The sequence below is a fragment of the Populus alba genome, chromosome 1 (genome assembly GCF_005239225.2).
Source record: "Populus alba chromosome 1, ASM523922v2, whole genome shotgun sequence".
NCBI classification, from domain to species: domain Eukaryota; kingdom Viridiplantae; phylum Streptophyta; class Magnoliopsida; order Malpighiales; family Salicaceae; genus Populus; species Populus alba.
In genome coordinates, this window is record NC_133284.1 from 4,894,835 (window position 1) to 4,916,862 (window position 22,028).

Here is a 22,028-nt window from a genome sequence, read left to right on the forward strand (position 1 = left end):
TTATGGTGATTAATTTCTTGATTTCTGTGTTTTCAAAAGAAAATGTTAGAAAATATTTTCCATGCAATAAAAAAAAAAATCACGTACTCCAGAAACAGTTACTAAGAGTCTAGCATTCCATCCCAACCTCCACTTGCTATGGTCCGTACGATGGAGGCACAGGGCAAAGATGACGGCCTGGATTGCCGCCATTGTAGATATAATAGCCACACAGGAGTATTGACATTGATGCCTTTTGGACACCGCGGCCTGCCATAAAGAGAGATAATTAAATAAAAACGATTGAGGATTAGAGTAGGCTAGCGTGGGAAAAGCTAACGATTTAGGTTTGATAACTATTTCAATTAGAAATGATGGATACAATAAAAATTAATGAAAATAAAAGAAATAAGATGGAAAATAACACAAAAATAAAATTGTATTTGATAAAAGTACATAAAATATTTTTGAAATTAAATATTTTTTTAAGGATATTTTCAAGAATAAAAAAATAATAACTATTATTTATGCAAACATATTCCTTTTCATTTTATATTTTAGAAGTCCAAAAATTCATTTTCCAAAATTATCTAAGAAATATATATTTTTATGTTTATGTTCTGTCTTTTCAATTAAATATATTTTTATCTTTAATCAAAACCATATTATAATAAACATATCAGCAAAGAAAAAGAAAAGAAAAAAAAAATATGGGATTACAAATGTTATTGTCCAAGAAAGGGGGGAAAGAATCTGTGTCAAGTGATCACCTGAATAATCAACCACAACGAGCTACACATGCAGTGGCCCAAGGCATACAAGACTGCAAAAAACTGGACGCCAACCTTTCTAGGCAGCACCACCTCTTGGTTATTTTGCAGCTTTTCAAGGTGCAAAAGGTCCAAATATGTTGACCATGTATTAATTCTTGGACCTCTGTAAAAGGTAAAGAGCATCCCCCCACTTAATCCCAATACAATTCCAAAAAGTTTAGCCCTTCCCGATACTGTCCACATTCTCAGGCTGTCCAATCTGATATCATATTTTAGAGAAAAACAAGATCTCTTGCAGGATTAATATATAACTTGTATGTAATCAACAGGAAATATTATACGAAAAATATCTCTTTCGTTCATGAGCATCGATCGCCATATATAAGAATAAGAAAATATACCTAAAAGCGATGGCCAAAGCGAAGGTGGTGGCAGGGATAAGGTTGATCAGGGCCATGCCAAAGGTCACGGACGATAAGGAAATGCTTTCCCCGAGCAAGATTTGGGCCATCGGTCCTCTGCTACGAAGAGCAACTCGATCGTTAATTGCTGTATTTCAAAACTCCAGATATATATCCTCTACTAAATGTTTTTCAACAGATCAAAGAGCGATACCACAAGTGCAACTTACCCAAATAACCCGGCAAGAAAAGCTTGAAAAAGTACCATCCATGTTAGTTTTGGCCTCTTCTTCCTGTAAATCTGAAAGAATCTAGTTAGCTTCTTAGTATGATAATGATACTGTTTTGGAGACAAATAATGAGTCACATACGTGCAATTCTAATGTTGAAGACGTATATAGTTCCTCCCTAGTTCATTTTGGCTTGGATTTGTGTAATATATGCTTCATTTATATTGGTTTTAGGCCAATAACTGGACCTGTAAGATTCTAATCCAGGCCCTTTTGGGTGGTCTTGCTATGTCAAGGTCTCGAGGAGGCTTCCTTTTTAAAAGCAAATTGAAATTACGTGCACAAAATAGGAGGGGAAAAACACACACTCAGACACACCTAACCTTTCGAAGATGAGAGCAAGAGTAACAGTGATGGCAGCTGCGAACATCAAGCGGTAGGCAACAATGATATCCGTACTCATTCCAGATTTTTGCACCATGCTGGAAAAGAAAATCACCGCTGCATATCCAATCTGAACCGCCACCGCTAGCGTGGTTTGCCCCAAGCCAGCCAAACTTTCAAAAATATACCCCTTCTTTAACATTATTGAAAGATCCCTCTAGAAAATCAGATCATGCACGAAAACGAAAATGAATATTAAGTTCAAGGAAAAAGAGAAAGTAGAAGGAGATTTGTGGTTTCCGTTGCTGGAGATCTCTTGTCATCACAACCAATTATACAAATACTTTTTCTCCATAGGAAAATGACAGAGCCTAACTTACCTAAAAGCTCAATCAATAAATTTTAGAATAGTCACAAAAACCCTCGTTGATTTAAATTTGATAGTTCCCTATACTTTTATAAATTATACTTTATGTTCTAAATCAAACAAAAAATTATAATAGAATGCTTTATTAAGAATATAAATTGTTATTAAATATATAAACTAAGAATTGAAAGTACAATTTTACAAAAATATAGAGAAAAAATTAAAATTCAGATCAAACTAGAGAAATTTTTTTTATAATTATTCTATAAATTTATATAGCAATATATGTTTTGATATACTAAATGTCACTACTCTTATATCTCAAATAGGAACGGCAATGGTTGGAATTTGGATATATATATATATATATATATATATATATATATATATATATATATATATAAGTGATTGCTAATATATATGCATGATGCCTGGAGATTGCAGAGTTCCCCCTATACGAGGGCAAATAATTCGGTAGAAACTACGAAAGTACAGGTGAAATAAAAAATAATGACGGATATGATATATTTGTTTGGCCAATTTAAACAAAATTAACCAAAAAAATGAGTGATCAAATTGTTTGGATTGCGCCTCTGTTTAAACTGAAAAATAATTATTTTTCTTTTAGACGGCTTGAAAACAAATGAAATCATTTATATAAAACTTTAAGTAGTTGAAATCATGGTTTAAAAGTTTTTTATTTATTTATTGTTGCTATCTAATTTTTAATTTAATTTTTGATAAATATTTGAAAAAAAACAAAAAAAATCTAAAACATATGTTTTCGGTGTCTTTACATCACTTGCAGCGTTTTTTCCTACACGTTCAGTTTTCAACATGCTTTTTAAATTGACGTTGAAATTACTTTTTTTCAAAACAATCAAAATACAAAAAATTCAAAAGGGATCAAATATGAAAAAAAAGTTATAGGATTAATTTGTTTTTTTTAAATTGTTTGATCATCGAGTTTGCTTGTGACCAAACAATTAAAAATAATAAACTTTTTGTTACCTATAAATAGATGGTGGTTCCACATACTTAAATGATGGGAAGAAATTTAGATGGCTAAAAAAAATCAGAATATAAAACAAGTTGACAGCTCCTTTTTTTTTTGTCTTCTCCCAAGATAGGCTTCGAGAATGTTTAGAAATGTAATAAAGTTTATTTTTTAAAGTGTTTTTTACTCAAAAATATATTAAAATATTTTTTTATTTTTTTAAAAAATTATTTTTGATATTTACACATCAAAATAATTTAAAACATAATAAAAAATATATTAATTTAAAATAAAATAAAAACTAATTATTTTAAAATATTTTTAAAACGCAAAAACAAATATGTCTTCATTCTTCACAAAAAACCCCACTGATTAAACCGATTTTTTTTTTGTAAAAATTTCCGTCGTTCGGTTTCGGTTTTGTCAGGGGTTTAGAGACACTCTCACTATGTTTGAGAACACAATAAAATCACATTCTTTTAAATTTTAAATTTCTTTTTATTTAAAATAAATTTTTTTATATGTTCAGCTGAATCATTTTAATATACTAATATTAAAAATAATTTTTTAAAAAATAAAAATATTTTAATGATATTTTTAAACAAACACACTTTTAAACCATGCACCATGGAAGACTATTATTTCCACACTTGACACGAAACAGGTTCTAGTTTTTCCCAAGAAATCTCCTGGCCAAACCGGTTCTCTGGCCCTGGCCATCACTTTCCTCTTCTCCAGACCCATCCCACAGACTAGCCTCCACCGAACCAGGACAGCCCTCATTTTCCTCTCATCTAGAACCTTCAACCTTCACCCCAGATCTCCCTCATCAACACCGAACCAACCCACTCTCGGTCAGCCACCTTTGTTCCTTCTCCATAGACATAATCAGATCTTCTTCTCCGTGGTCAGTTTGCGTTTTTTTATAAAAAAAACAACACAGACAGATCTGTTCAACCCCCATCAACAGCCGATTCCTTTGCCACTCGCCGCAGCAGCGCCGTCTTCACCGGAGATCCAGCCCTTCTCTTAGCCTCCATGAACTGACCCCACCTTCTCCTTCAACAACCATCAGCCAAGAGAAGGACAACCATCATAGGTTGCCCCAACCGTGAGCAGCATCAATCACGCCAGAGGAACAAAGCCAACCGCAGCAGTTTCTCTTCCACATTCATCGTCTCCAATAAGTCCTCTCCACACTGGCCGGAACCGCTAGCCTCCACCATCAACAACGAAGCCAGCTCCAGATTGAAAGATCTGTGTGGAGAGTAAAAGAGAAGCAGATCCACGCGCCGTCGCTGATGAAAACAAGAAAACCGGTGGATTGGGCACGTCTTCTTCTTCTATTCCTTCTGGTGCCGGCGGTGGCACCGTCACCTGCAGAAGGAACAAAACGCAAATTTCTGTGTTATTTTAAATTTTTTTATAGTAATACGCAATTTATAAAGAATTTTTTTCTAAAATTTTATTTAGGTATATAAATTTATAATAAATTTTTAAACATCAAGTTTATTTATCCAAGTAAATTTCAAATGGTAAATTATAGATAAATCACAAACTAAAAATTCATTAAAACTTTTAAATCACATCATACTGAGTTTATTTCATGTAGGGTATATTAAGAGTATTAATATTTTTCTGCATCACAACTAGTTCTTACCTTTAAATTTTTTATAAAATTAATATATTTAAATTTTTTAATCATCCTGAATCCAACAATTAAATATCGACTTCAAACAATCCCTGATACTCGTCCACATGCATATTATAAATCACAAATATTAAATTGATATCAAGGTGCATGTATCACTAAGATCATTTGAGAAAAATCTAGTCTTCAACTCTTCATTGATGCAAACTATATTGAAAATAAATAAATAAAATGTATAAAAAAAGTAGTGATTGATAAAAATAATAATAATAATTTATTAAAGTGTTTTTTATTTGAAAATATATTAAAATAATATTTTTTTTATTTTTTATTTTTTTTAATACTAGCATTTTAAAACATCAAAAAAAAAAATTTTTAAAAAAAAATTTAAAATGCAAAAATAAAAACACTATATATCTTTGCTTTAAACCAAGAAATAATTATTGTAGATAATAAACTTGGAAGAGAGCAAACGAAACCAATTTTGTGGATTAAAGGATTACCCTTACACATGGGCAGCTATTGCACCAGAGGAAGCTCATTCCAACTTGTCACCCATGTGTGTTTATCGGAGGATTCTTTGCTGGTTCAGGAACTTTGACACCGAGGACTTCCTGATAAGCTTTGTAGATGCTAAATGTCGTACTCGCCAGAATGTCCATAGATCTCAGTTTTTTTCCCATCACTTGTCTGAATATTCTCTGCAAAGAATTCCTTGATGCCTTCTTCCAATCAATGCTTTCATTTTCTCCAGCACTTCTTCTGCTGACTTTACCCATCAACTCGAATAGCTGTGTCGATTAACTTGTCAGCATCGATAATTCTAGTCCTGGCTAGCAATGAAAATTAAAAATTCACTCTTTTGCATAATTACACTGAACAATAATTAAAAAGTCGGGGTTATGTGTGAATAATAACTCTACCTTTTCAATTTGCGATTTTTTCATAAAAATTCAAATAACAAGTTTCCCGGTTTTCAAAACGTGTCTGATCTATGGACTGAACATAAAAAAAAACCTAGTAATACGGCTATTATACCTACAGGATTTTTATATAAATAGTTAAAGTATTTTTTATTATTCGGACTATTATTTCAAGCTTTTATAAAATATTAAAGAATTTTCTTTATTCTTGTACGATGTTAAGATGTAAGCTTAGACGTTGACAACCCTGGTTTTTCTCTTCACTGTACGAGATTAGGTCTCCAGTTGAAGAATTCAGACAAAATTAAGAGCTAAAAATCATTCCACAACCATTTTCCCCGATTTATTATTTTCATGTAACAACAACAACAGAAGTGTGAAAATAAATAGTGTTATCCCGAACAGCATCCACTTGATCCCAAAACTTCTAAAACCATTGCAAATTCTTCTTGTTTAAACTAAGGATACATGTTTTACACCACCACTAGTTTTCTCTATGTCATAGGTTTGATTTAAAAAAAAAAATTAAAAAATTTAGATCTTAATGAATTATTTAATATTATTATTATACTCAATTTAGGAATCAATTTTTAAATTCTCTTGATTTTTTATCTAATTTTAGTTTAAAATTAATTATGTAAAAATTATCGTAACATAATTTAGCTGATGAGTCAACTAATTTTATTTGATATTTTATATTATCCGACCTGGTTAGATGATTATATTATTAAATTTATGATGAGCTCGATCCATGTAGTTTAAGTTTAATAGTATTCATACGAGGCCTCAAATTTTACCTTTACTAATCCTAAAAAGAAATACGTGATCAAAGCAGTCAACACTTTCCAGATGTGCTAGAGAGGTTCCTCGAGCTCATGTAGAATAAGCTCAACTCTTCAATGCTGAGCCTCTTGATATCTACCCAGTCAACATGAACTTAAGGAAATCTACGTTAAATGGACATCATAAATTGGCCAAGAGAAGATTGTAGTCCCAAGGCAAACCATCACTTGTCAAGTTCCTTAAAAGAGAAATCCCACATTACTAAAGCGTTAATTTCAGCAAATGAAGAGCTGCTATGAACATTTTCAAAACACGCAGCGGCGGCGAACACAGAGCGGCGAGCTATTCCTTCACCTTTTACAAAAGAAAACCGTGTGCGCGCCGCTGCTGCAAATGCCAACTTTTGAAGGGTTTTCCCATGGTGAGCCCAGCAGAGCAAATTCAACTTTTGAAGGATTTAGGACATGCATGGCGGTGGGTGAGGGACAATAACTGATGGGCCCAGACGAGAATGCAAGTAACATTGGTAAGGATTTATCCCACATCGCTAAAGAGAGAATCCACCAAATGAAGAGCTCCTTTTTAAAGCAGTCCACAAATCTGGAAAAATCCACGCAGCCGCGCGGTGAGCACATAGCGAACTATTCTTTCGCCTTTTACTAAAGAATACCGTGTGCACGCCGCAGATAGCGGCATACGCTAATTTTTAAAAGGGCTGTCCTCTCTGGCTAAGCCCTGCATTGCTAGTCTAAAGCTTCATAAATTTGTAGTATTGGACACCTAAAATGTGATGACAAGTGGGTGGAAAGGGGCATCGATAGTTGGGAAGAAAGAAGTTCTGGGTTTTTTAACTGAATTCTTTGATGCAATGCTCGTCTCAGGTAGAATCAATAAAATTCTTTTACATGTTTTTAAGGATTTTTCTAAATCCAAGCTAATAAAAATAAGAAGAAATATTCCCATAAAAATAGAACAAATGCAAAGGTATCTTGCTTTGAATGGTTGGTTATATTTGATAGTGACAATACAAATTGTAGGAAATCAGATGCCATGGCTGTTTCCACCGAAAAATGGCCACATATCTTTGCTGAATGACGTGTAAATTATATTTTTTTTATTCTATTTCATTTGAATTCCAATTCCATTTTCAGTTCATTTCTTGCTAAGGTACTGACAATTTCAATTCTCGATTCACTGATTTAACAAAAAAGAATTGGGATTTAAGTCAATTTTCTTTTAATCCAACTCATTTTTTCCCCTCGACCTTTGAGTAAGTGATTAATTCGATCAAATCAGCAATACATTGTTGACCCATATTGCAATTTTTTTTTTTTTTTTTGTTGGGGGGGGGGGGACAACATATCATACTCGAACTACAGGCCATTTAGAATTCTTTTAATATACAAGAGGATGCTCAGACGACAACAATATTTTTAGAGAATCAACAACCGGACAAATAAGTTATGGATATCATACTAAAAAGAAAAGAAAAAAATCATTGAAAATCTATCATCACTTAATTATAGATATCACCCATCATAAAAACAAAAACAAAAAAAAAGTTTGTTGGGATAGTTTAAATTTCACTACAAAAACCTGGACCGCACAATTAGAGTTGGAAAAAACAAAATGAAATGAAAATTTATATGTATTCAATCAATCAAACTTTATTTAAAAAATAACTGCAACAAATAAAAAGATTAAAAATAACTCAATTAAATTTAAAAAAAAAGGATAAAACAAAGGTTATAAAAAGCAGGAAAAAAAAAACCAGAGCTTAATCTCCAACTAAATAATTATTGAAGTATGAAATTGAAAAAAATAATAATTAAAAAAAAAAAAAAAAAAAACAAAGCAATCTTAGTCAGATCTCCTGAAATTATGTTAATTTTCAAAGTTTGTAACCTGTAAAATCCTAGACACGGGCTTAAAAGAGAAGTTCAAATCCAAACTAATTAAAAGTTGAATAATGAAATCAAGTAAAAAAAATATAAACCTAAAAAATTTTGCAAAGAAAGAAAAAACAACAATAAAAAGAAATGAGAATAAAATCTAATAGTAACAAAATTGGCAAAGGGTGTAATAAAAAAGACAATTTAAAAAACTATCTCCTATTATAAAAATAGCAATTAAAAAAATATAAATCAAATTTGACAAAATAAAAAATTAAATGAGAATAAAATCAAAATAAAAATTTTAATTTATAAATTGTTTCAAATGAAAAAATAACCAAAAGAGTATGGACTAAAAAAAATAAAGAGAAATTTAGGGGTTAATTGAAAATTCAGCGGCAGGGCACAAACACCAAAAAAATAAATAAATAAAGAAAAGAAAAAAATAGCTACAGCGTCAAGCTAGAGTTCTTTTCATTACAATTGCCATATTTTTATGTAGGAGATACCAAGATAAAACAAAAGCAATAACTTCATGGTTTTTTTACCACTAGAATCAACCACACAAATCTTTCAAAGACAACTAAAATGTGTTTATTATACTTTCTTTTTTAAACTAAAGTTGCATGGAGTCAATGATTTTTTTTTTAATTTCTTTTTATTTATTAAAAGATGAAACAACACCTAACCAACACAAAAAAAAAAAAAAAAAAAAACTCTTCATGACAACTCGACAATTGATTTCATTTAAGAACATAAACATAATTTTACTATAATAAATAAATAAATACCGCATTATCCATGATCAATGGTAAAATGCCAAACAATCTCATCACAAAGAAAATCCTATCCCCAAACATGTATAAAAAAAACCCCTTTTTTAAAAAGAAAACAAAAAAGGGCAATACGGCCAAGTGACACAATGAATTCACCACCATCCATCTTTAGTTTTTTTTTTTTTTAATTATCTGCACGAAAGCCTCAGTTAAAGATTTTTATTATTATTATTGTTATTGTTATCAAATCATACCAAACGTCTTTTTTTTGGTGTCAGGTATCTTGTGTTTTGTGCATGAAAAGACAAATGCAAAAATCCAGGGTTATTAATTATTCTACAGAAGAAAAAACAAAGAGTACCCAGTAGGGCCAGTACTGATGATTCGATGAAGGTCCTACGACGACACAACAGTGCAACACCATTCATCTCTGCTCTTGGACAAAGATTTCACAAACTCTCAATTTGCATCTAGAACTGATCAGCTCAACTATTCAAGAATCCCAAGGACTTGCATCGCTGAATTCATCATGACAATCTATTTAAAAAGACACGCATTGTTTACATGCTAGGCTTTGAATATTTCCCAGCTAGACCTAGTTGAAAACATCCACTATCCCTTTGAAAAAAGAAAGAAAAAGAAAACACTACCGAGCCAGGTTATAATTATATTCATACGACACGATGAACTTGAGCATATAATCATATAGTATTACAATAATTTACTACACATGTACTATTATTCTTGTCCTGAAAAGGTCTTACATAGGACCAACAGTATCACCCCATGCACACTAAGATTTCACACACACAGTACTGACATACACAAAATTGAACAAAAACTAATGAAGTATTGCTTGCTCTATATACACAAAATTCTAGTGCTTCTCTAGGACAAAATAGACAGCGAAGGTGATGTACTTAGAAACCCATTAATGTCTTCGCTGTCAAATTTGAGGAAGATATATCGTTTTAAATCATGGGAATAATAATGGCCGGAATCAAGGAGGATTCCTCAAGCTTACTTGTTAATTGGATTCGGGATTTGGACCACTAGGTACTTCATGGGCAGCGGCTTTAAACTGTTGATTTGAAGCAGAAGCTGCGGGAGTGGTAGGAACTGTGGTGGTGGTACTGCTTGTCATATCAGCGGCGGCGGCGGCGGCGGCAGTGGTACTAGAAGGTGGTGCATACTTTGATTCATGTGGATGCATTTCTGTGGTAGAATACTGTTTTGTTCCTGTAGGTGAGGAAGCCGCCGTGAGTTTCTTGGATAAATCTATGGGACGAGCAAGGAGAGGGACAATCAAGAGAAGATCAAGAAAAAGCACCATAACTTGTAATTTTGTTGTGGTTCTGCACAGTGGTGATTTTCTAGCTGGTGCCATGAAGTTAAAATCGGTAATTATGAGCCACCCCCCAGTAATCCAGAAGGGATCAATATCCATGAACCACTTCAAAACACCAAACCAAGATATAGAAAAAAAGATGAGAGATGGTAAGGAAGTTCTGCAATTTTGAGACCACTTTATAATTGTTTTGTGCTTTAAGCTAGGAGAGTAGGAGCTTATATATATATATAATAAGCTTACCAATTAAAATGTGAATGTGTATTGTAATAACATTCTGCTATGATACCATTTTTACCCCTCTTTCCATCAACAAATCAATTTCAAGGGAATCTTGATTAATATGATTGAACTTTATATTGGATTTAACATTTGAACTAAAATGGAGGGCAAAACTGTGTCTTGAAGAACATCTATTTATGTTGAGTTGGGTCTTAATTTGGATCATACTAAGAACCTTACCTCACATCAAATTAACCAACCCAAATCAACTGAAGTTGCTACAAATTTTGGTTTTTGTTTTGCTCGTGTGTTTTCTTGATTAGAGATCATATATATTACGAAAACCATACTTGTAAATATTGTTAATTGTTCAAACTTTGGGTAGCCTAGGTCATGTACGAAAAAAGAATCTGAAAAGATAAAGATATATAGCAGAATGAGAGGAGGGTTGTGGCCTTTTGTGGCTTGGCTGCTTGCCCTAAAAATCTTTCGTTTTGGTTTGACTTGAAGAACCCAGCTAAGCCCTTTGAAGTCTACAGAAATTGCGTGGTTGTTGTTTAGATTTCTTTTTATATATCAGTACTATTTCTTTTCTTTAATGAAAACTTGAAAAAGATTAACACAGAGAGAAAGCAAAGAGCATCATATCCTCAATCACTGCTTTCTCTGCTTATGAAAATCCAGGACTTGTCTCCATGATCTGATGCATAGGGTCCCCACTTCCTTTATAGCTTGTTCTGCAAACAAATTCACATGTTACGTTAAGGTTATTTTTGTAAATCTAGTCAAACAAAAGTGTTCTCTTCCTTTTGGCCTATTAGTGCTAGGGCAGAAGGTTAAAGTCAGTAGAAATTATTGCTGCATTTCATGTTTCATGTTTCATGTCATCTTTTTATGTTTTTGAACCCAAGTTTTCAGCCTTGACTCCAAGAAAAAACCATCAGCCAACTAACAAATGTAGAAGAAATCTATGTTTTCAATTTCAAAATTTTAATGAAATATCCTTTTTCTCCCTAAACTAGCTTTTGTTAGAATTAATAGATTTAAGGTCTAAATTTAAAGTGTTTTTTTTGTTATTCTAGATTCACATTAATGATATAACTATCCAAAATATTTAGAGTTATCCTTACACTAATTTAATACATAATTTAAATATATTATAAGTTAAGCTCAAGTTTTTGAGAGCGGATCGAATATAAAAACTATCATGTTATTAAAATTATATATGCTTCTCTTTTAAATCATGAAAAACCCAATTCAAGAAAATGTTTTAAATATCCCTTTTTGCTTGCTAGCACCAGATTAGTACTAATCAATAATTAATTTCTTTTTCCTATTAATCGATCAATATTTAAGTGATGGGAAAGCATTAGATATAAATCATAATATATTCAGAAAATAACAATAAAAATTCTCATCACCCTAATCTTACTTGTGTTTCTGTGGATACGAAATAAATAAATAAAAAGATTTTCCTATTATTGGAACATGTATACATATGACATAAGTTTTAAAATTTGATTCGAAACAAGTCCTGTAATAAATTTGAACTAAGTTAACCTAATTTTTCTTAAAAAAATCAAAATATTATTTTAACAAAAAAATCTATTTTTTTTAACTCGAATCGATCCAAGCTATAAATCAACTTGTTAGGTCAATGAATTTAAGCTTAACAGGTCAGGGCAGTCTTAGTTCTAAAACGGTGGTATTAAGATGGTAATTAAAATTAATATTCTTTGTTAATTTCTTACATACAAAAAGTCCAAGAAATACTGTTCATAAAATAATCCATGTTTTTGTCCTTGATTATGCTCGTAGCAGTTTCTCCTTAATTGGTGGCCTGAGGGAAGGAATTAATTTAAAAGTTTTTAAAAAAACAACCATAGGGGATGCGATGTGGATGTTTGAGACGATTGAAATCCTACCCCAATGTCTCCTCCATATTCAATGACGTGTTGTCAATTATAGAACCATATATATATATATATATATATATATATCTCCATTGTGTGATATTCAACAATAATTGACACTATCCCAACATTATTATTATTTTTTTATTTATTTTCAAGGGCTAAGATACAAAAACGCGTTTTCATTAATTGTTTGGCTTCGATTCAAAGAGTAGTACGAGACTCTTGTAGTCTTGAGAGATTTTCTTTGGAAGGTTTTATTGTGATGCTTTTCCTTTGTGGGTATATAAGGTTACTCGAGATGTTATTTTTTTGGGAGATTTTATTAAAGTTGAGCTATATAGTTGTAGACTTGTAGTTTGTAGGGATAGCTAGCTAGAGGTTGACCAGCATTAACTTTTATTTATTTGTGTTCGTAATTTATTTATTTATTATGTGGGCTTTACCGACTCGAATTCGTTAGAATTAGGACTTTAATTGAGTTTTAGATGAGCTGCGAAAACCACTATATAATCATAAGAAAATATGGAGTAAAAAACCCTGGATCATATATAAGCAGCTAGGGTGAAATTAAGAATTATATAAAGTGACTCAATAATTTGGGTTGTGCAGTTCAAGAAACCCATTGGAAGTGCTATGAATAATTCAAAAGCGATTAGTGTGATCGCAGCTTTCAATTTGCAGAGAAATTCTCCTTAATGGTGGCCGCGATGGTGACCAAAAGGAAAAAGAAAGCGTTTCTTACCTTTATTTGCCTGTACAGTCCCCTCTATTAGGTGACGTGCCAGGGTGATCATCTTTTGAAATGTAGAGAAAAGAAAGAAAAACGCATGCATGCTGTAAAGCAATTTCCACGTAAAAGCACACCGGAGCTTTATTTCAGTCTCCATCAATGTCACCTCTACCCCTTTTAATTTCTTCCAGACCAATCCCTGTTCTGAAGGTGCTGGCTAAGGTCACCCTACGACAACTTTGCTGCTGCGTCATCTTGACATATATATATATATATATATATATTGATTTATGAAGAGAACATTCTTGAGTTTAATATTTAGATTATTGATTATAAATTGGGCTCAAAATCAACTATATATGTATATATAGCGGTTGGAAATTCATTCTTCAACTATATATGTGTATACAGTATGGTTTAATAAAAAAATATACACGAGTTAGAATATTTTTAAGTAGAATTATTACTTAATGCATAAGCTATCCTTTGATTCCTACGTACGTACCTAGCTAGTTAAGGTACATGGTTTAACTTTTGATCATTGACCATCCGGTCCATCCCAAATATGTGGAGCTGACGACACGGTGCGTTTTCAGACAATATCTTATTAGTTTATGTTTGTCATTACTGGTTCACATGGATTAAAGATGAGGACTGCAAATCTTGAAAACCAGATTTCTTGTGTTGGAGAAAGACAAAACCTATAATTAAGAAAAGATATAATATTTATGTAATGCATAATTAGTCATTCCATGGGCCCTAACACAAGTAACCTGCGGATTGTGATGGATATATAGGCAACAAAATGATAAAGCCTATATATTCTCTGTGCTTTCGTTAATTACCTTGATTTAGATTTAGCTTATTACGCCTCTTCAAATCAATACCAATAGCTAAACATATATGATTAGTTGTAACCACCAACCCAGTCCAATAGGAAAAAAAAGTTAGAATTGTCTTTTTAATGCATGATCCACCATTGATATTTGGTGAAACATGACATTTACCTAGAAATCATGCTTTGTATTATATGGTTTTCGGAGTTAAGGGCTTGGTAATCCTCACTTTAAGCGTGCCAAATTCATGTAGAAACTCTTGGATTTCACGTTTATGTGGATCTCTCTTGTTATAATATATACATAAATGTAATTAAAACTAAAAAAAAAAATGTACGAAAGAATAGCAAATACATTGAATGAATTGAATAAGGTGTTTTCTGTTTGATAAGATATATTACATGGAGATCCAAGCAAAGAACGGAAAGGCCTTTTCCTATTCATCCTCACTTACAATTTCTGTATTTAGGTAGATGGATTTCCATATTTTTCTTACTGGCCAAACAATACTTAATGGATGAGTTAACATTTTTCATAATCATTTGATGTAGTCGGGTTTGTAATAACGGATAATTTTTTATAATTTCAATTTTTTTATTTATTTAAAATTTTGAAAATCTTCTAAGAAAACAAACTTTATTATTATTATTATTATTATTATTATTATTATTATTATTATTATTATTATTATTATCTTAGAGAAAATAATTTTTAAAAATTTAGAGATCATATTTATAATTTTTTTTGCTTATAAAAAACCATGTGTTATTTAATTATGGTTGCTTTTAGCTTCCGTGTGTATATATCACCATCCTTCCTAATCATCGTTTCACCTACCCATCAATTTTTACAATACGATACTCCAAAAAATAACCAAAAAAAAAAAACAAAAGAAGGCCAGGTAATTAATTGTACGATAAGAAGTTAATTGGAAAGTGTCATAAACATGAGAAAATGGCAGGCCAAAAAGATAAATCATGGATCTCTTCATGGATCTAGTCTTCTTTTGTAAGGTCTTTTCAGTAATTTTATCAACTTTATGATTAATGCCTGTCAATTTACATTGTTTTGACGTTGCGCGTTCTATTCACCCCTAATCAGGATACACATGATGCATGCATTTTGTATGCATGATGACATCAAATTTAATTACCTTTATTTATTGGTTTCAAGCAACCATTTCTAGAAGTAGCAAACACCTTATAAGTAAAAAGGATAGACTTCTCTTGTCACTCACTCTATATATATATATATATATATATCGTCAATTTATATTATTTTTCATCTCCATTTTTTTTTTCATAAATTTGGGTCGACATTTCTCTACCTTCCTTTACCCTTTCCATTGAAGACAAATCAATAATCTAGTTGAAGTTTATATAGTAGCCATAAGCCTATAACTTTTATTAACAGTATATAAATGCTATATGTGGTTTTTTTTTTTTTTTAAAAAAAAAAATAGGTTTCAAGATAAGTGATTCGAACTGATTTCCATGGCAGCCTCGTGATATTTAATTATGGGCCTATTAGCATTCACTTGGGCCGACCGTTATTTTTACTATAACGAATTTTTACCAGCCCAAATCTCTTTTCTCTTTCTAAACAAATGAGAAGCCCAGTTATAGCTGCTCAAAGTCCACAAATGAGCCCATTATGAAACCACGTCGCGTGTTATCTTCCCACTATTAACAATACTCTAAAAATGAACTGGGGAAAAAACCGTTACTCCATGCACTGTAGATACATTCTTATGGGCACCGTTAATTCACTGTGTCCACTGTCCATGAGTTTTTTTTTCGTTTTCTTTTTTCTTTTTAATTTTTTATTTAAGAACCTAATTAAAGGTTAATTTGGCTCAAATTATTAAGGGCGAGTAAAATAAATAAATAAATAAATAAAATGAAGAGGTTGTAAGAGATAGGTGCCATTTTAAAATTTTTTGGTGAATGTTTAATTTAGTTCTTATATCTTTTGGATTATAAAAAATTAGATCCTTTTAATTTTTAAAATTTTAAAGAAATCAATTTTAATCTAAAATTTTACTTTCTTTTATTATCACTCCTCGCTTTGAAAAAGAAAAAAAAAAATCACCAGATTCTGATAATATAAAAAGAAAATCACTGTTGATATTAAATTCAACCACTATAATAATTGATTTTGATGTCAACGGATTCCATTCAATAAAAAAAATTTTACTTAAAGTGTTTTTTTTTTATCTAAAAAATACCTAGAAAACAAACATGAGCCCGAATTTTTTTTTTATTTTTGGGTTGATTTTAAGATTTATGATTGTTTCATTAGTTTTTTAAGATCATGGATAAATTTATTAAGATATTTAGGGTGTTTTAAATTAAAATTAGATTTGTAGAACATGGAACCATTAGGCTCAATTTTCAACCACAACAATAAGTCAAAATATAATCAAATACATTACATGTTGTTTGACATATTGTTTTCTAAAAAAGTTAGGATTGATGATATGTAATCCACTCAATTAATTTTTTTTTTTTTAAAAATATAAACACCCACACGCGGACCATATTTTAATGTTCTAGATGCACTGGCTTAACTTGCTAGTCCTAGTTGTGTATGATCTATTTTTTTTTTGTTATAAATTTTTTTTTTAAGCTTATATTTCAATCAATACTCATTCTATGTGATTTTTTTATTTTTAAAATTATTTTACGTGTATTTAATATTTAAAGAAATTATTCTTATTCATCTATTTTTTTAAAATTTTTTTATATAAATACATTTTAATTATTTAAAAAAATATATTTATTTTTAGATAATACTTCTAATATTGTGTATCATTGCATAATATTTTTTATTTTATTTTATAAATTTAATGTGTATCTATTTTTATTATTATTTGATTCTATCTCTTGATTTTTTTTTTTATTTTATTTATTTATTTATTTACATATATATAAGTTTTAATTTATTTAATCAAATTAAATATATTTTTCTTAACTTACATATAGAAAAAACTTGGTTGTTCATTTTTTTTTTACTGGAAGAAAAAATACATGACCCGCAGCGGAGTGCGGGTCAAAGTGATTAATGAAATTTCGAGGCGTCCTCTCTCCTTTCCTGATACCACAGATCTCTCCTTCTCTCCCTCTGGACAAATGGATTTCCAACTACGCAGCATTTTGCATCTGTTCGTCATCTTCTCTCTTTTCTTCTCATTAGCTGAGGTATATGCCTCTCTATCTTCGTATATTTCTCAACACACATATCTGCAAACCAATCTATGCTCGATATGATCTGCTAATTAGTTACCGTCTGATTGATTTGATTAACCTGTCCCTTCCAGGCTGAGACTGCTGGCTCGGTTTTTTTCATCGATAGCCAGACTCGTCAATATCTGCGCACTCCATCACCGAACGATGGCGTCCAGGTTTTTGCCATTTCAATGCTTAATTTATACGCTTCTTCAATTCAAGCTGACCGATGCAGAATTTTGATGTGTAATTTATTGGATTTTATCGGTTAATAGAAATCCTAGGGAAGCTACTCAGTGTTCGTAGCTGTTACCTGAGATGATTTAAATTGGCATTAGAAATTTCTCAATTGAACTAGAAAAATCGCAACGATGAGTGTTTAAACTGCATTTCAATTTGCACAATTATACTAGTCATGATACCTTAAGGTGAGTCGATCCATCACCTTTTACACGTCTGTTGTGTTTCATTGATGGTCTACTTCAATGCTGAACAATGATTTTGTTTCTGCTTCTATTCATTAAGCACGGACGCTGTTGGAATGATTAAATTTCTGCCTTTACAGTCCATGTCACTTCAAGAAGTTGGTGCTGCTGTGTCGGTCTTGCTTGGTTTTGCGCCATCGGATGCTCTTTCAGCTGCTAGTTCATCGAAGGTCATTTGAAATAACATGTAGTGCAGACTTAAATTTGTATAGCTACAATTTTGTCCTGTGGAAATTGTTGGTTTTGATAAATTATGTTTTCGCTTCTGCAGTTGAACGAGGTTCTCATGCCTACTCCATTTAACAGGCCTCGAGCTGTTTTCATGCTGGAAGTCACTGGAGGCGAGGGTCTCTTGGCTTTCTGTTGACTTGTTTTCTTTTGTTGACTTGATATTTAAGTGAATGATTTTGACACGCAGAAATCCCATCTATGGCTGAACAAGCAAATGCCATGTTCAATGGTGCCTTCAAGAGCAAGATTGTTCTTGGTTCAGATAAGGCTGGCATTCAACTTCCAGGTACTTATGCTCTGTATGCTTTGAAGAATATGAAGATTTGTTTCCTTATTATGACTATTTATTTTACGAGGTTCATTTCAGGTGAAGAGGTTTCAGTGGTTTCTCTAGATGAAGAGTTGGCAGACTTCACTGACAAGGAAATTAGTGATTTTGTAAGCCCTGACTTTGATTTACCCCCAGTTATTTCTTTTTTTCCCGTGTTATTGATCTCTTCTTAGTCATTGATTATCTGGCTTGAATGTGTGACTTTGCATCATGTGTTTGTTTAGGCATCTTGGTTGGGTGGATCATATGTTGTTGATCCCTTGGAAGCATGGAATGGAGAGTTAGCAATCCCACTGGCTAGTGGTGCCACTACAAGTTTTCATATGTCTAAGGTCTTTTATTATTATTTATAACCTTTCGTATTTTAAATTGAATCATTCATTTTATAAATTTCGTATTTTTATTAGAAGGTTGGATTTTGATTGTTTGCAGAAAGCAAACAGGGAGTTTATAGCAAGTCTTCTAGCTCTGTTCCGCAATAGTAGAAGAGCAGTAGAGATGCATGAAGATTTGTCGCAGAGCACTCAACCACCTGCAGAGTTATTGAAGGGCTGTTTTGATGGTCTTAAGGTGACGATATCCATTTTTATTTCTTAATATTTTTTGTGTATCATCTACTTTAGCATAGAATTTATGTAGTAGGGAAGGAGAAAAATAAAAACTCCTGGTGTATTGGTCCTTGACTCATCAAAGTGGGACTCACCTTGATAACTACCCATGGATCCCACACTTATGTGAGCGGGGGAGTGATCGGGAGTATCTAATAATCTCTAGTAGTAAAGAGCATATAAAGTCTCTGAATACAAACAAACAGCTTCTAATTTTGGTTCATGGTTTGTCTTTTTTTTCAATTTTTATTTTGACAACGATGGTGTTTATTGCAATGAACTTTAGGAAACAATATCACAAAAATCATCTTATTTAACTGGTGTGTGAATTTGTGGAAAAAAGGAAGCAATGGTGGAATTGTGAAGTAAGCCTGCTAATTCTTGAGGTTGAGAGAAAAATCAACACTTCCTTTTGGGTTGGCTTCACCCTTTGATTCTAGAGGGTTTTCTGATAGAATCCTATATAGTGATTTGGGTGGTATATAATGATCTTGATTGCATCCTTTCGAGTGTTTGTGAGTTGTCGGTTTTCACCGATTCATTTCTTCATTTAATGAAATCATATAGTTATAAATTGATTGATTCTGTTATGGTTTATCATTTATTCAGTATTCGTAAAAAAAAATTTTTTTTGCGCCACATCTTCCAAGTTTAGAATGCAAAATGTTTCTGTTATTTTCTGCCCCAATCTTTCCAGAGAATATCCCAACTAGAAAGCAGTTAGCTCATGACTTATTTTATTTCACATCACAGGCTTTGGGAAAGCAATATGGACCCGAGGGTGCTGCACAGAAAGGGCTGGAGCTATTACTTACTACATTGTCCAAGATGTTTGATTCATTGCAAACAGCTTACAAAGGTTGGGTTTTTGGGAAATCACCAACACAATCTTAAGCTGTCATGTTGTAGTTTTCATGTAAATGATGGGTGAAGAGTAGTGACCTAGTTTTTTTTTTAGTGCTTACAATCATTTACCCAATTGTAGATGTCTTATTTTGGTTATATCAATGTCAAGGTCTTTAAATCGACAAAAAAGTAGAATTTAAGCTAGCTTTGCGGGTCTCTCGTAAATGTTTCTGCCCTATATTTGTGATGAAATTTTGCGTTCTTTTTTTCCATTAGTAATTGTTGTTCCTTAACATATTGCTGTGCCTGAAAATTATGGTTGTATTACAATAACCAATGATAATTGGGCAGGTCAAATTGCTGGAGTAATCTTTTTTAACACTGCACCTGCATCAGAATCAGAAACAATGCTGGATATCATGCTGACTTCCCGGCCATCTGCACGTTGGTTGGAAGAAACAAAAACAGCTAGCATTGGAACCATTGCAGAAGTGGCCTTGGTTAGAATGACCCTTGCTTGGATAACTGGAATTGTTCTTATCATTGCTACTCTTTTGGGGGTAAGATTATCTAACAACAAAAACCTTTCTCCTTTTTTTTTCCCCTCTAATTAATTTAGAACACTGCAAATAGAGCTAATTAACATCTCTAATGTGCTCTGTATCCTTATTTTTTTGTAAGCAGAAAAAAAATCTTGATTGCTTACTGGTAAAATAATGAGATGCATTGCATGTGACTTGTAGGTTTGGAGAAGGAAAAGGAAGGGGGTGGGTTGAATAACTATCCTATAACCTTTTTGTAGAATAATCTAGACAAATGATCCATATTTTTTGTGACATTGCCGAGTTTAGGACTAAGATTCTGCACAGGGTGCCTGATTCACAGCTCTTATAAGTTTTGTTGATAGAACAGTTATTCATCGTTTGAGATTAAACCTGGACAAGCTATCAAAGAAAAGAATTATCCATGCCAATTTAAAACTGGCAGATTTTTATATTTTTTTCAATTTCATTACTCAAATGCCTTTGCTAAATGTTTTCTTCACAACTGAGCTTCAATTAATCCCTTCACTTAACAAGGAATACCCTTAAACATGATAGCTTATATGAATCTCTTAAATCAATGTATTTCATAGGCATACCCTTAAAAACAAGGGTTTCAGACAAACTTAAGGGAAGGTTAACGTTCTATACTCTCTTTTTGGATGAGATGAAAGAAGAATACACATCACAATTTGTAAATTCTGCAGTAAACTTGTAGTTTTTATTTTTTTTTAAATTATCAGTGTTTGCATCTCAGTTCAAATCATTTTTGCTGCAATAAAAAAATAATTTCTTGGTTAATCTTCTCATTGCCGCAGATCTACTATCTCTTCAATATGCCAATCACAAGGGACACCCTTCTCTACTCCAACGTCAAGCTTGACTAAGCTGAAAGGAGTCCGGTAGATCTTCTTACTGCCGCAGGGTAACATCGAGCCCACATTCAATGGGTTATTTGTAGATCTCTTGTCGTAAACCTATTCCTTGGTTGTTCTGCTGTCTTGAAAAGGTTGCTTTAGCGAATCAGATGCTTGCTTTATAGGCGTCATTAGCTCATTGATCAAGGGACAAGGCTTACAAGAAAACCTGTTGGTTGATGCAAACTCCTTTCGTATACAGTGGGACACAGTACCTTTTTGGGGAGACAAAATGTGGGACAACAATCATTAAGCAATCTTATTTATTTATTTATTTTTCGTTGGTGAAGTTGTTTCTCATAGTGTGCATGCATAGTATTTGTTGAATAAGAGGATACTAGCATGAAAAAAAAAAAACTTTCATGGTTTAGGTTGAGGAGTTGTAAATTGCGCTCTGGCATTTCTTAAAAAAAAAAAAAAATTTTTTAATGTTTTTTTTTTCATGCTAATATTAAAAGGTAATTTTTAAAATTACTTTTTAGGGGCAGTTTGCATTTAGTGTTTCTAAAAAAATGAATTTTTTCTGTTTTTTTATTGTAAAAATTTAATTTTTAAAAAATATTATTTTAATATATATATTTTTTAAAAACAATTGCTATTATATTTCTAAGCACTCCTTCAATCATGGTAACA

The 22,028-nt window shown here is 31.9% G+C and overlaps 2 protein-coding genes and 1 non-coding gene across 3 annotated transcripts; 2 read left to right on the forward strand and 1 right to left on the reverse strand.

Annotated features, from left to right (window-relative positions):
* Positions 1-737: 737 nt before the first annotated feature.
* On the reverse strand, positions 738-1,969 carry LOC118061768 (WAT1-related protein At1g25270). The gene is made up of 2 exons (XM_035075333.1): positions 1,767-1,969; positions 738-1,011 (listed from the first exon to the last, which is right to left on the reverse strand). Exons 1-2 carry the CDS (start codon positions 1,967-1,969, stop codon positions 738-740), a joined length of 477 nt encoding a protein of 158 aa, XP_034931224.1.
* A 5,135-nt stretch (positions 1,970-7,104) lies between these two features.
* Positions 7,105-7,220, forward strand: LOC118061843 (U5 spliceosomal RNA). The gene has a single exon (XR_004689663.1). It is a non-coding gene; the product is annotated as a U5 spliceosomal RNA (small nuclear RNA).
* Positions 7,221-17,237: 10,017 nt separating this feature from the next.
* Positions 17,238-21,684, forward strand: LOC118061587 (uncharacterized). Its single transcript, XM_035075082.2, has 11 exons — positions 17,238-17,408; positions 17,528-17,611; positions 18,001-18,090; positions 18,192-18,261; positions 18,339-18,437; positions 18,519-18,589; positions 18,707-18,814; positions 18,915-19,052; positions 19,844-19,949; positions 20,288-20,496; positions 21,297-21,684. The coding sequence occupies exons 1-11, from the start codon at positions 17,238-17,240 to the stop codon at positions 21,363-21,365; spliced, it is 1,215 nt and encodes a 404-aa protein (XP_034930973.2). The 3' UTR covers positions 21,366-21,684.
* Positions 21,685-22,028: the final 344 nt, after the last annotated feature.

Bases quoted from the DNA above. Each gene is read 5' to 3' on its own strand.
- LOC118061768 (XM_035075333.1), bottom strand. From the start codon at position 1,969: ATGTTAAAGAAGGGGTATATTTTTGAAAGTTTGGCTGGCTTGGGGCAA. The intron at 1,012-1,766 runs GTTAGGTGTGTC...ATATGATATCAG, and splicing joins CTTGCTCTCATCTTCGAAAG to ATTGGACAGCCTGAGAATGT.
- LOC118061587 (XM_035075082.2), top strand. From the start codon at position 17,238: ATGACCCGCAGCGGAGTGCGGGTCAAAGTGATTAATGAAATTTCGAGG. The intron at 18,438-18,518 runs GTACTTATGCTC...GGTTCATTTCAG, and splicing joins GGCTGGCATTCAACTTCCAG to GTGAAGAGGTTTCAGTGGTT. The intron at 18,815-18,914 runs GTCTTTTATTAT...GATTGTTTGCAG, and splicing joins CAAGTTTTCATATGTCTAAG to AAAGCAAACAGGGAGTTTAT.